The sequence below is a fragment of the Bactrocera latifrons genome, unplaced genomic scaffold (genome assembly GCF_001853355.1).
Source record: "Bactrocera latifrons isolate USDA-ARS-PBARC rearing strain unplaced genomic scaffold, ASM185335v1 scaffold_99, whole genome shotgun sequence".
Classification (NCBI taxonomy): Eukaryota; Metazoa; Arthropoda; class Insecta; order Diptera; family Tephritidae; genus Bactrocera; species Bactrocera latifrons.
The window spans coordinates 333,943-349,578 of NW_017537700.1; the positions used below are offsets into that span (position 1 = coordinate 333,943).

The 15,636-nt window shown below is 36.3% G+C and overlaps 1 protein-coding gene across 1 annotated transcript in view; it reads right to left on the minus strand.

Annotated features, from left to right (window-relative positions):
- Positions 1-15,636, minus strand: part of LOC108978011 (transient receptor potential cation channel trpm) — a gene marked incomplete in the record, with an annotated part of 126,171 nt that overhangs the window by 10,980 nt on the left and 99,555 nt on the right. The window contains 4 exon segments of the mRNA XM_018948051.1: positions 591-823; positions 2,367-2,490; positions 2,745-2,866; positions 4,862-4,961. Coding sequence (XP_018803596.1) covers positions 591-823; positions 2,367-2,490; positions 2,745-2,866; positions 4,862-4,961 — 579 coding nt within the window.

The following is a 15,636-nucleotide window of genomic DNA, read 5'->3' on the forward strand; positions in this document are numbered from 1 at the left end:
AACCAAACTTGTTCAAGCCCCTAAAATACCGGAAATGTGTGCTCCAGTATCTATTGTTAACTTATGTCCGAAAATATCCAAAAAAGCCAAAGTATGGGATATACAATTGAAATTCACACAGATTCCTTTCATGACAATAGTGTCTCTGTTTAACCAAAATAGGTTGATCGGGTCGATGCTTTCCTATATATATAATATAAAGATTTTCGAATTTCCGGGCGATTTTATACCGCATATATCAATTATCTTAATAAAATTGAGASACCGTTTTTTCGTATAACGGTGCAGCTTAGTATTCGGCCGATAGAAGAAATACCACTGATAATCCAACCTAAAGAAAGCAAATAAACATTTTGGCCAYATCGAACGTTCCAAAGCGAGAGGGGAGAAGTATTAGCTCGTACTAGTTGTTCTCACCACCGAAAATATAGCTGATTGCAACAAAGTTTTTAATAGTGCATATATGATATATACATTTGAGATAAAAATTTTATTTTCATTCTTATGAAACTAAAGCTCATAGAGTATCTATCTTCATCTAAATTACATATTGTATATGCATAGTAGAACATCTAAAACTTTTGACTCACCTGCACTGTTGCTGTCTGCACATTCTCCTTCTGGTTAATATCCTCGATTTTTTGCGCCAATATTTCAACACGTTCGGTTGTGTTCTTAACACGTTCATCAGTCGATTGATTCAATATGATTTCCTGTTCGTGGAAGAAACCCTCCACACACTCCTCTTCGAAGTCATACAAACGCTCCATATCATCCTTTTCCAGGAACAACTTTAGACCATTGTCACGTTGTACCTCCAATCCTAATGGCGAGTTGGCATTATTGAAATGTTGTTTTTGTTGTTGTTGTTGTTATTATTATTATTATTATTATTGTTGTTGTATAAACGATTGTGTATTTCGGCGCGGTGGCAGCAGGTGTGCAAAAGTTCACATTTCGAAGGTTTCGGTTGGTTGTTTGGACGGTTGATGATAACGTTGYATAGTTGAAGTGTTGTTGTTGTTGCAGCAATATGTATTCCAGTTATTAAATGTGCGCAGCGTCATTATTGATGAATTTTGTTGCAGATGACACATATATGCCAGKTTGTTGAAGGTTTCGATCGGTGACATCGAGGGTTTTCGTATTATTTTACGATGTTTCAGCATGGTAAAGCGCCATTTTGTAGATGACGCAACAACAGTTGTTGACAATTGCAGTTGTTTTAAAACAAATACAAGAATATTTCATCAGTTTTTTTTGCGACAATGCAAATTCGAGCGTAAATATATATGAATATAGCTCGGATGAAGAACATTGATACACATATGCATATGTATGTATGTGTGTTGGTTTGTATATGAACGTGTGTGCATGCATTACATGTGTTCCATGTGATTGAGCAGATGTAGCCAATGGTGTCATCATCATAACAGTCAACGATGATCAACGTTGTTATTGAGCGCATGAACAACAACAATAACAACAAAGGTGTGACAGACAATGATGGACCAGCGAGTAGGTGGGTAGTGGTGGTGGTGTGGTGTGGTGAGTAGTCAAAGCAGGTAAGTATTTGTTATGGATATGGCATCGTGTGCAATTCGGAGTGATGTGGCATGCCACGTGACATGGCGCGTGTGGCACAAATGACCATTGTGATATGCAATAACAGCAACAACGATTGCAATTTTCCAAAACCATTGGCAATGAAATGGAATTATATGCAAAATACATTTAGGCATGGATGTATATGTGTGCATATGTACAGATATTGTTGTTGAACATTTATATAAATAGTTTTTGTTGTTGTTGTTTTGTTTTTCAAATTTAATATTTTCATGCGTTAATGGTTTGGATGGGAATTTTTTGTGTTTTTGTTTTTGTTTTTATTTAATTTTTGTTGTTGTTTTTGTTAAATTCAATATGGCATGGTTTGATGTTTTTGATGGACATKTTTTGTGATTTTTGTTGTTATTGTATTTATATTTAATGTTGTTGTTTTTTTTTCGAATTTTATATTTGCATGCGTTGATGTTTTACATAACAAATTGTTTTTGTTATTATCGTTGTTTTTTTATAATTTCAATATCGCTTATGCAACACATCCAATGTGGCAAGTAAGTGCAAATGTGGGATGTTTGAGGTGCAGCGTATTTTTATTGTTGTTAGCATGTATTGTAGAGGATTGTATGTATGTGTTTTATATATGTGTATGTGTGGATGCGTTTAACAGCCATGTACGACACCGTTAACGGCAGCGCAATAATGGGAAAAAATATATAGAAATATTATTTTAGTTAATTATATTCAAGCGTTAGTATAAAACTCACAGGGAATAAAATTTAATTTTCTCATCCCTCTCTCACCTTTCGCTTTGCGTATACAATACTTGAGCAGCGAGTAGAAATGGCAGAGCGCGATGAAGGGTGGCGGCAGCACGGGCTTCTGTTGGTACTCCATGACAACGGTGAAGCGTTGAAACATCCAAACCTACACCCGCACATTAACAACAACAGCAACGTAATGCAGATCACAGCGCATAACAGCCATTAGTAGCCAACATTAGTCCAACARACGCCCCGGCAGCCATRAAGCGCGCCATGTGGCAAGTAGCAGCATCAACAGTTGGATTGGTTGTGTTGGCGTAGCAGACATAAAGGAAGAGATAAAAAATTTGCATACGATTTTCATTAATTTTTAGAACAGTTATGCTACATAAATCTCAGTGGTGTGTTGGGACGCACCTGATGCGAAACCGAGTTCACTTCGTTGAAAATGTTATTGAAGACGGCAATCAGCAGATTAATTAGCAGAATATTGGCAATCAGCAGGTACATTGCCATTATGATCGGTGTCACCCAGTGGCCTGTAGTGAGAAAAATTGAGAGTGGTAATAAGTAAAGGTCGAATAACAAAAAAAGTTTTATATTTACATTAAAAAAATTCAAGAAAGTAAAAATAAGTGAACAAGTCGACTTTTGTTATTGTGCAGCTGCCATTTCATGAAAAAAATATCAGTACAGTTAGTTTTTATTGGTCGACGAAAGTCCTCGTAGCTACATCCCTGGAATAATTTCTAGAGTAGGTCTCTCTTTGTTGTGATCAGAAAGCGGCTAGCTAAGGCAGAGATTCATATACGCTCTGCTCTTCATGGTAACATGTTTTGCATATAACACTGTACATCTACTTCTGCCATTGCTAACCCGGTTTCCCGATATATAAACTCAATATGGAGGACCAAAAAGATGACTAACAGGCTGGAACATCAGCATTCAAATTTCGGTGTGAGAAGTGGCTGCTACTACCGACGGGCAYAGTGAGTTTACTTGCGGTGAATGTTAACGAAAAGTTTAGTTGCAAGTCCTACCGGACGAAGGAGGAAGCGGAAATTGTCGTGGGGTGTAGGTGGCGTATATGTTCGCCTCAAGAAGCACAACCCAGGCGATAATAACGAAAATACATTACAGGAGCGAAAGATGGAAAAGAATTTAGGAGAGATTCGAGAAGCTACAGTAAGGCTCCATGAAGTAGATAATATGAAGCCGAAGTCTTAACCCGACCCCGCGAAGAAACACGAACAAGAGAGTAAAGGTTCTTCAAATAAATCTGCACAAAATCAAGATGACCTCTGTCKAGCTCCTCCTCCATCTAGAGAGGATCGGCTACGATGCGGCTTTAGTTCAGGAAGAATGGATAGACTCYGGAAATATGGTAGTTGGACTTAAGTCGCCAACATAATGTACATACGTACCTCCAGAAATTACTATCTATCTGGTAAACTTGGTTAATACTCATTTTCCAGAGTGTACAGACGCTACAAATCTCCAACCTGTAAGAGATAGAGTAGAGTATGTCTCAACAGATATCATACCGAAAGAGAATACTTTGGGCAATCAACGGCTTTGAACCGTTTAAGTCCCCGGGTATGGACAGTATTTTTCCGGCTATGATGCAGAATGTGTCAAGAGCTCTGGTTCCTTATATGATCATAATACGCGAATACTGTTTAAAGCTTAACTACATATATGTAGACCTGTCTCTTATACACATCATAATACGCGAATACTGTTTAAAGCTTAACTACATATATGTAGACTATTCTATGTAAATYTTTCCGATGTAAAGAGGCGAGGATCTTACTCACATCAAAGGCGGGCAAAGCAGTCAACCTTYATTCGAACCTTTATTAGTACATGAGTAATGAAAAGAACCATAAGGATATTGGTATTCCTATGGTAAAGAAAGAAGTAGATAGCAGAACGAAATATATATCTAAASTCCGAGATCATCCCAACCCATTGGTTAATGCTTCACAACATTTCTGCGATCAAACACGCCCAAAAATAAGAGATATGCCTGTGTACTAAAGAGCAGCGTATCACCAAAACAGCTCAATCGCGTGCTTGAGCTTGTCTAGTTTTTAAATAAATTTAAGGTTTTATAACATATTGTTAGGCTTTAAAAAAATAGATCCAATAAATAAAGAAATATTGAGAAAAAAAGATTTAAAAAAAAAAATGGATTTAATCTAAAAAAATAAAATCTTTGTTTAGAGCCGCAAAAGTCGACAATCAATATATAAATACTTTATATRAATGAAAACCTAGATGGCGCTGATGACTGTTTAGGTTAATGGTGGGATGAACTAGTCTTAACTTTTCCTCTTACAACATAAATTCTTCCAATTTTATTAAAGCTAAAAAATTGCAGCAACTGTACTATCCTTAATCGTTTGGTCCCTGTTTCGAAATTTATGGAACGAATAATTTCCCACACAGGTTTTTCGTTGAAACTATCCAAATCATAACATTTAATTTCCAATGAAGCAATAAATATTTTATGAATTTCTTAGTAAACTTACCAGTGGGACAAGGCTTCTGATGCGGCTCCTCACCGCATGGTGGATCAATATCATCGGCGAACACTTCACCATACAACATGAAGTACGGCTGATAATAAACCTGTGAATGGTTGAGAAAAAACGAGAAGAAAAATAAATTAGTATTCTAAATGCGAAGTGACACGGCATCACATAACGATTACGGCCGCTGAGCCAGAGTCGAGAGCAAGAGTAGAGTAGATAGACAGTTACACAAATGCATGGTTGCAGCACAACAAGAAGAAGACAGCATAAACGGCGTCAGCTGCCGTTCGGATAAGAGGGCGAAGGGAGATAGAGAGCAGAGGGAGTAGGCAGTGGGTAGCAAAAATTTACACATAACGGGCACGTAGAGAACAGATACAGTTTGTTTTACAAATCTACAATCATATAATTCATCTAAATAGTTGCTTATGCAATTACGGTTATTTATACATATCTACATTTAAACATATAAACATTATATAACTATGAATGAGAAATAAAATATAATTCTAAATCAGTCGAGATTTCTTGTTAAGCTGTCGATTAAAGTATTCGTATTTTATTTTGTTTTAAATCGTACCCAATCCTACCTGCCGTTAGGCGCTTTGTTGCAGTTGACGTTAGTTTAATAACAGTTACATATTTACAGTTATAGCGGTATGCAGAGTAAATTAACAACCAAAGCATCAGCACTAATGAAATCAAAATGAAGAAATGCTGCGAGCAGCTGCTCAAATCAATCAACTGTCCAAGTTCATTAATTTGTTTTCTCGCTGGCAAGGATATTGTATAACATCCAGCAGCCAGAGCAGTGCTTCTAAGTGTAATAAAATTCTTTTATACAATATATATTTACTTCTTTTGATGCCTGATTTGCCTTGAAAGCGGCGTCAAATGAGGTGTAATGATGGATTGGCACATAAAYGAGCTTTTATTGGCTTGCAGTGAAGTAATTTGAACCGTTAAATCGGTACATGATTTGGACTTAGAATAAACTACGCAACATCACTAAAAAAATGCATGTAAACTAGATTTTTATTATTGCAGTATGACCAGCCTGAAAGAAGAAGTCTGAAGTCAGTCAGTATTGTACTGATAAGTAAAACGTTCAAAAAAGCTCTGAAAAAGCTGTGACAAATATAAATTGAAAGATCAAAACCTACATTCAATATACCCTTTTCACAACCCTTTCTCCAGAATTTCAAAAATACTATAATTTATGAACTGTGTGTGTACTGTGTTTGCTCAAAGTAGTAGTTTATTAAATAAACTAGGACCAAAGTGCTTCTTGAACTCTAAGCAGGGATAGTGATTGCAGATAACTTATAGAAAACCGTGTTAAGAATATTAAAGAACTATCTTGTCTTGAAAGTTTTGACTTGACTTGAAAGTAACCACTCAATTTCTCTGATAACATCAATACGCCCACCAGTAGGAAGAGATCAGAGAAGCTAAAGCTTCTCGTAAGGTTGTGCAGTCTGATCTCTATATGCCAAATAGCTGCCAATGTTTATTTACGATGCGAAAAGTTTGTTTGAATGATTTTCACAGCGGCGGTTCTCTTTGAATTTTGAGTTTCCGGTTGAATCATCGAATATCTGAATGACCGCCTGAGGCATTCAGTGAAGGTCGTGAAGCCATTGCGACCTTCCTTCTTTCGAGTWGTTCAAGCACCTACGCAAATCACGAAACACTACTTCAAAATCGTCGTGTTGGCAACAGAGAGCTAGCAGCGGATCTCAAYATCACTTGTAGTTCGACTAAACACATTTTGGTTATTGTTTTGAGTATGAAGTTATTCAATAATCTCRTTCTCAAAGTCCTGAATGCGACCARTCACCATATTTACCATTTTTGTCTCTTTCTGACCTTTTCGCTTTTCGAAACTGGAAAATCCACTGCGAGCAGGTGTATGGAAAATATGATTAATCGTTAGACGCATGTACTAATTTTCGCTCAAAAGGTGCCTATTTCTAAGGTAATAGTAAAAGATTTGTACGAAAATAGTTGGAGAAAATTTGTATATATTTTTTTCAGCCCATGTAATTTGATCAGAAATGAAAAGAAATGTGCATAAGATATTATATTTTCGTCATAACAGTGTTGTGTAGTTCTCAGAAAGCAGGGAACAGCGTATAAGCTGTTGCTGAAATTACAAAAAGGAAATAATAAAAGAGTGGCACTCTCGACAGACGACTTTCACTTAGAAGTGCCCATCGATCATAAAAGCATTCCGGTTTAGATAGCGAAATGCAATTGTGCTTAACGGTCTTTGTTCCTGTGATTTTAGTGAACTGTCCACTGTCATCTATTCTAATAAAAATCCATACCATAGAGAGCCAAGAAATCTAAATATTCCGTTTCGAACATATAAATTTTTAAAATATACGTAATATAGGTATGAATATTATATATACATATATAAACTTATATAACATAGTAGTCCATGAGCACCTTTAAATATTACTATCATAAAGACAAAGTACTCAAGAACTGCATTAACATAATTCATGCAAAAATCACGAACCGTCTAACGCCAACAAATGAAAACATTCAACAGAAGGAACGGAGAGTAGAACAAAAAAAAAAAAAAAAAAAAAAAAAAAAAAAAAAAAAAAAAAAAAAAAAAAAAAAAAAAAAAAAAACAAAAACAAAAAACAAAAATGGGAGGCAGAGAAATCAAACAACTTGTAGCGCTGACAGTAAAAGCGTCAAAGAACAGTTAACAAGGAATATTTATGAACTTTTGCTTGCTAAAAAGTGTTGACGCAGTAAAAGGAAACAAAAAAAAAATGAAAAAGTGAAAAATGACATTGCGAAAATATGAAAAATGACAAAAGAAAAATCCGGAAAATGTGCACATAAAGGACAAGGAGGAAAAGGGAACTGATTCACGCTCAGCAAGTAGCTGACTAAAGCGGATAGGGGGTGCGAATGACAAAAAATTATGACCGCAAAATGTAAATTTTATTGAAACAGTGGCAACAAGTGTAGCGACTGTTGAAAAATTAAGACAATAAAACGAAATCAGGGATATGGAAACGTTAAGACTATACCCTAGATGGATAACTAAACATGCAGACACTCCGTTAAATGATGAAAGCTGCGGTCGAAAGCTTAAACGGCGCGTGGATGAAAGCACATTTCTACAACAAAAGCTAAATACATGGAAATTTCTAAATAAATCCAAATGGACATGATTAATTTGCTGTTGGTGGAGAGTGGTTGTGTACCTGTGTTTCTGTAGTTGGGGAAATATGTTATGTAGAAGGTGGTAGAGTAGGCGATAGTGTAAGCAAGTGGCAAATAAAAGCTAGCAAGGCATTAAATTATACATACATATACATAGAAATTCATAATAGAGTACACACATACATATTTACGAGTGAGATTGCAACTCATAGAAGAGCTAGCTGACAGAGGATTTCAAGAGTCGTTACGTTATTTTCATATATAATCGGCTAAGCGATTGCATGCAAAAGCTTTACAGTTATTTATTATTACTTTTTTTCGAATAGGTTAAGATTCAGTAGGTTTTTACATCATAAAATCACATTAAGGGCGGATCGTTTTTTATGTACGCACAAAAAAAAAAAAAAACCTGAAACCTTATCGTGTTGACCATGTTTTTGAAGTAAATTTTTTTGGTAAATAAATTTGTTTCTCTTTCTATTTTTATGTGTTTAACGGTGTTCTTATTCAAAGGGTCTCACCAAAAGTGGTCTCTCTAAGATTTTTAATAGTTGTTAGGGGTTGTATGGGTTCACGGTTTTAAAATTTTATTTTATTTAGTTTTTTATTGTCTTATTAAATCTCCCAATACCTCTCCTCAATTGTTTTCAATAACCTTGGGCACTCGAGGCTACCTACACTAAGTGCATCGTCTTTAAATGCGTTTTTGCTCAAAACTGCGTTTTTGAAGTCGGTTGTAAGATTTGCCCGAGAACTACTCAACCGGTCTTCATGAATATTTATACAAGTCTTTGTATTGAGATACATTTCTTAAAGACTTGGACGAAGGTATTTTTTCGATAACAACTATTTGAAAAATATGGCGGGAAATTTTAATTTTCTTGTAAAATTGTTCAGTTTTTTTCCTTCGTCTAATAAACATTCTAGTCTAAATCTTCAGATTCGRCACGACCAAAAATTCTTACCTCATATTAACTGGGTACGTTTTATATATATTATTTATACAACCCGTTATTCAAACGGGAAATKAATACTTTAAGCCAGCCTTCTGAGTTACACCTTTCGAACAATGTTTACTAAATTAATACTCAGACCATGGGAATATTCCATCAAAAAACGGGGTTCTTAAATGATCGCCTTACAATGAAAATCGTTATAATTTAGKGCAGGCTTCGTGTACTTCGTAATTGAATAAAAGAAATTCGTAATTTCGTTTTTTATATGATGGCAAACACGCTTGTCCCTGAACTCTTTGYATCTACATAAACTGGTCCCCCAGTTTTTGAGTTATCCAACATATTTCAAACACGTYCTTTTCTCCCCAAGAAGCTGCGCATTTGTCSGAATCGTCATTAACGGACKACTATTGATTGAAATCGAGTYCGTGTRYRGAAAATTTTATTTGTCGAGGCGTCTTCACGAAATTTGCTAGAATTATTGACCACAGCAACGATACGCTAAATCCTGACCGATCAAAATCAAGTTCTTGTATTSAATCTTTGTATTTGTGGTGGGTATCATAGTTTTAGGGCAACCCAACCCATCGTTTGATATTTAAAATGTCATTGCATCAGATTGCATTCACAAGAAAGAAAGGGAATCTAGGTTCTAATGGAAGCGACTATACTAGACAGTGTTTTGTTAGCAAGATCACTTCCTTATAAGGTCTTTTGGTTAATCCCAGGTTAGGTTAGGTTCTAGGTCGATGCTAACACGGTTCATACTTGGACAGCTTAGAACGCCGGTGCCTTCTAAGTAATATACCGTAATTTCCTTACAAATRTACAAAGATCTTTGTACCTATCACAGATTTGTTAAGACAACTAACGTCAGTTTCACCTATATCTTCTGGTTCGCCGAATGAAATACTGCGGAGATGTTTCTACACTAGTCAACAAAGCTCTCTCTGCTCACATACCGTCAAGGGATATGTGTCACAACCAAAAGTCACTGGAGAAGAGGCTGAGAATGAGCTTTTTTTCGGATTGTTCGAAACTAGGCGGAAAGACTGGAGGGCAGTTTTCTGTAAGGAGCTCTCCGTCATTCTTAACTTTGAGCTACCGGACCACTGTAGTGTTTCTCTTAGACTCGTTGGGCTGACAACTGCAAAGCCGACAAGATAGACAGAGGGCCCCATTGTTCATTGCCCATATTGAAAATGGACGAAATGCGTTCTAGCACTGGTTTAATTGACCTCACATGCGCTTAGTTGGCGCAATCCTTTCACTTCGAGTAGAAAGCAGGAAATCAGTTGGACTACTTGTCCTTAGCAATCGTAGGGGTCCAAACTCATGCGATAAAACCAAAAGCCTTCTGTAATGCAAAGTATCCAAAAATGTACAAGGAGAAAAGAAATGGTGTTGCAGGGATTTCAAGACTCTTAAGAGAAGCCATTGGGTTTTTAAGCTCTATAAACTCTATATGTTCAGGCGCTCTATATAAACATAGTACACACAAAGGTCTAAACATATCTACATACATACATATGTAAATACCGTTAAGCACAACATAAAATTCCACGCAAGGCATAAATAATCGAAAATAGGGGACAGTGAAAGAAAACAAAGGAGAAAACCGCTAATTCACATACACATTAAAAAGGCTTTGRCGTTCSRCTAATAGACAATAGACGATCATTACATAATGATTACACAACTAAGTATGATTATAATTATTGTTTAAACTTCTGTTTAGCTTGCAAATGGACACATGTACATATGTAKTTAGCAAACCAGCGATCTATGGGATMTAGGGATTATTATCTGTGTACGTTTGTCAAATTGCCGCTCAGGGTGTTCAGAATGTCGGTTTTGGGCAAATTTGCCGCCGACTGTGGTATTGCTGACGATGTGGTTGTTGTTGTTGTAGTTGTAGATGTGGTTGTTGTTGTAGCCGATGAAGCACGATGCAAGCCGCCCTGTCCATAGCCCGGTATGCGAGCATTATGCGAACGACTATTATGACCCAGGGCGCCCAGGAAGCCGGGCGCAATAATCGAACCGGCGATTAACTGGCGTGCGAGTGCGTGTGAGTGCGGTGAAGGTGTGAACATGAGAGCAGTGATTTTGTAAGAGTGAAAGAGTATGCGTGTACGTATGTGTGTGTGTGTGAGGTGTGTGAAGACATTAGGGCGGTACAAAATGAAGGAGAATTTAGGAGTTTCAAAATAAAAAAGAAAATTTGTGCAAGGTTTTTTTTTCATGTGTATGTGTGCGTTTGGGCATGAGCGTTAGTAGTGTTTTTATATATATTTTTTTTGTTTGTTTTAGATTTCGTTTGTTGTTGGCAATATTCACAAAAGACAAGAAGAATTAGAAGCAGAAACGATGGAAAGAGAAAATACAAGATCAATATGCGCTGCTCGCTTAATTCAGCTATTAAATTTATGTATCTACATATATATGTATAAATAGCATGTGACATATACGTCTGTATGTACATGGTTGCTTGTTAATCTGCAAATTATTAGCATTATTTTCAATATATATATTTACTTATGTATGTACTCCATTATTTATAACTATATATATAACGGTTTTCATAAATTAATTCTAGATATAAAATGTCTACAAACACTTTATTATAAAAAAAAAATACAAATTGCTATTGAAATTGTGAAAAAATATTACAAAACACAATTCACAGTTTGAGAATGTCAAATGTCAAAGAGTTTAGTTTGTGTTTCAACTCAGATTCATACCCAAACATACATTTCAGGTCACACAACTCGTCAAAAAAGAATGGATTTAACAGCGAGAGTAGACAGCGAGAAGTAAAATCGAACACTCCAAGCTAAAACTAATCCAATTGATGTTTGAGGCAGTAATTAGGTATACTCTGGCTAGTATACTCCCGTAAGTGTTCTCACGAGTTATCATAGCTCATATGACGAGGTGTTTAGTGTGAATTTTTACACCACTCTACTAATCTGTAGACAATTTTGCTAAGAGGTTTGTGGTGTAATTGACCATGTTCTGATTATGAATTTGTCAATAAAAAATTTTCCATCGCGTTCAGCTTTTCTTTCATTTGAGTAGTACCCGGAAATTGTAAACAAAATGCAAAATATTTTATTCCCATCAGATGTAATAMATTTATGCCAACAGTTTTTCCAGTCCTGGAAGCATTTTTCATAYGCACTTTTTTGGATGGCCTTCAGGTCCTTTAGCGAATTTTGTTTATCCCTTCAATGGACTAAYAATGGGTTCCACGGAGTGCATCAAGATAAAATTACACTGAGCCAAATCTGGTGAATACAATGGTTGATKGATAGTATTCATGGGCTTTAAATTCCGTCACAATCATACTCTTTTTTTATTTTAAATCAGATTTCTCACAACGGGTCGAGCATGAACGTGTTTCATATCCAAAATATCCTCCAAAATCATACGAACGGACTTTTGAGAGATRTTGAGCTCTCTTGTCATCTTTCAGTACTTGYCTGACAAATTTTTAGCACCACATGTTTCACTCTTTGAATATTTTCACCACTTGAAGAGATCGAAGATAGTCCAGAACGAGTCATGTCTTCAACTATCTCTGGATCGTATTTGATGGCTTTGTACCAATCGTAGGCTTGTATTTTTGACAAAACTGAATCACCGTAGAAATAAAAAATTTAAGGCAAAACACTGCTGAGGTTTCCCGACTTAAGCAACTGCTGTAAACAAACTGKTGGACAGATCGAGGTCACATTTGGCATAGTAATTAAGAACAGTCCTACCAACTTAACAAAATACAGTCTTTTGAAATATCTCTTTTATATATTAGAAGATAACTGCTAAAAGGGGAAAACATCTCAACATAAACTGCTTCAAAATATTGTATTTTCAATTACTTTTCTTTACCTAAGTTACTAAACAAAACTCTCGCATTTCCAGTGATGAGAATCCCATTTAGTGGCCGTTTAGTGACCGTACATTTCTTTGAAAAAGAAACGAGACATAATCTTACAGTCAATGAGGAGCGCTATAGATTCATGACTAATGACTTATTCGTGACTCAGTTGGCTGATTTTAATGTGACGACCTTTGGTTCCACCAAACCGGGGCTGCATGCCATAAAGCCTACGAAGCAATCAATTTAATTGGTAAGTACGTTACCTCGCGTCATGGTTTTTTGATAAGATCCCAAGATCATGCGATTAACACCACTGTACTATTTTTTGTAGGATTTTGTGGAGTTTAGACATTCAACAAATAAGTCCGAGAGCACTGAACACTGCAAAGAGAATTTTCGGCCCGTTATTGCTGACTTAGGGTACCGATTTCTGCACAAAGTGGTCGAAAATTGCAAACCAAATGACAAAAAAAATACATACTGCAAAACTCATACAACGTCGCTCTTTCTTCCACACATTTTCTTCGGAATTTCAATCAATCAAAGGTCAGATGGAAATGAAAGATAGTTTAGAAATAATACTGATTTTAAGCTTTAGTTCATATATGGAAGAAATGTAGCCTTGCTTGGTTCCCATTTTAAAAATCGCCGATATACGTAAGTTGTAGCATAATGGGATCATTTCAAGTTTTAAAGAATGGCTAAGAGGTAAAAGCTTAAAAAATTAAGCAGAAGCCCAATTTGAGGCTTGGGAAGAATATAATTTGTTAAGATTCGGGTTAATGTGAAATGATTTTATTATGTTTCTTAGCTCAAAAACTCCACCAACTTATCTAACTGAAATTGGAGCATTATTGAGCTTTGTGTTTCACTCCCGGTTCAATTAAAACAATAAATTGGTTGCATCATTTACGTTAGCTGGTTGAATTCAAAAGAAACCCGGGGGCTTACAGCTATATACATTCTCTTGTGAAGTCARTTAAAAATTTTCGAATATTGTATTTTAACTCTCGATAATTCAAACTTTCCCAGCGCATTGAACCTAAGTATGTGTTTAGGTGCTTTATTTTAATTTTAGCTCTTTCACTTCGTTGGTCTAAATTATTTATGGKCATATCAAAGTGTGAGTGAGTGGGCCGTTGGGGATGGTTGTGTTGATATGATACTATCTAATTTTTTTCCAAGCAGCTAAGGCAACTGGCAGCTGGCAAAACTTTCATTCTTGAACGAATCGCGAGATTGCACATCGTCCAGATAAAATTCTTACAACTAATGTAAGGTGAACTTTGCTGAGGACGAAAACCTTACTAGATATTTTGCGATTTATGTATCYTGAGCTGGAGGACCTTGCGACTAGACTTGTTGCAAGAAGCTGATCAGACAAGATTTATACCAGCTTTAAAATCGTGAATAACTCWTGTGACAAATTGCTGTCAAAATGAAAATAAAAAGATTTTTTTTCTATCGATTTTAAAGATAGAGAATGAATATAGTATAAATCTTTAATGAAGTGTTCTTTCAATTCGTTAGTGATAACTGCATATTTTTTATAGATCAACTTCTTCTGTGTGATGAAATTCTATAATATAAGAATGCGATATGCTTCTACAGCAAAAGTGCATTGCTCGATAATAAAATTTTACAATGCTTGCTAATTGCTAAACTGAAATTTGTAAGGAATATTCATAGCTTAGCCTGAAAGTACTAAAATTTCGCTATAAAAATTAAGACATTTTTGGTATTAAAATTTTTGGCACCACTTACTATAACTCTGGGAATAATGTAGCTTCCAACACTGTTAAGATGGTCATATGTATACATTTACCTATTTGATATGTCCGCTAATAAACTGATGCTTACGTTAACTCGTACTTATACTCTTATGAATTTGATTAATTGAACTTGACAGCTGTTGAGCGCRTTTTATGTTCGCATCAATATCACTAAACATTTTATGATTTAACGCAGTRACACTGTCTGTACTAAGCATTAAATGTGTATTCTTCTTCTTTACTGGCRTAGACACCGCTTACCCGAGCAAGGGTAATMMTGCGTTGTATTTCCAGGCTGACATTGTTGGTGGTGTTAATACTGATTTCTAAATAGACGAAATTGTCTACACCTTCAATGTTATGACTGTCCAGCCTGGAGAAAACAGAAGTAACAGTGCGGGTGTTGAGCCCGATGATTTCAATCCTTCCCGATCCTGATGGAGCTTCTGGTGTTGCTCAACGTCAGTTTACATAGCCGTATTCGTTTTGCGGGGAAACAAAATTCAGACATCGCGGCATAAAGGTAGCTCCTTTTCGTGCTATCGAAAACAGCTTTGAAATCGATGGAAAAGTGGTGTATGTCGACTCCCCTCTCACGGGTGCTTTCCAAGATTTGTCGCATGGTGAATATCTGGTCGGTTGTTGATTTGCCAGGTCTAAAGCCACACTGATAAGGTCCAATCAGTTTGCTGACGGTGGGCATTAATCCGTCACACAATACGCTCGATAAAACGTTATATCCGATGATGAGAAGGCTTATCCCGCAGTTGGCGCTGATTGTGGACTGGGGAAAGCACACTTAAATTCCAACCATTGGGCCTGCTTTCGTCCGACCATATTTTACAAAGAAGCTGATGCATGCTCCTTATCAGCTCTTCGCCGCCGTGTTTGAATAGCTCGGCCGGTAATCCATCGGCCCCCGCCGCTTTGTTGTTCTTCAGGCGGGTAATTGCTATTCGAACTTCTTCC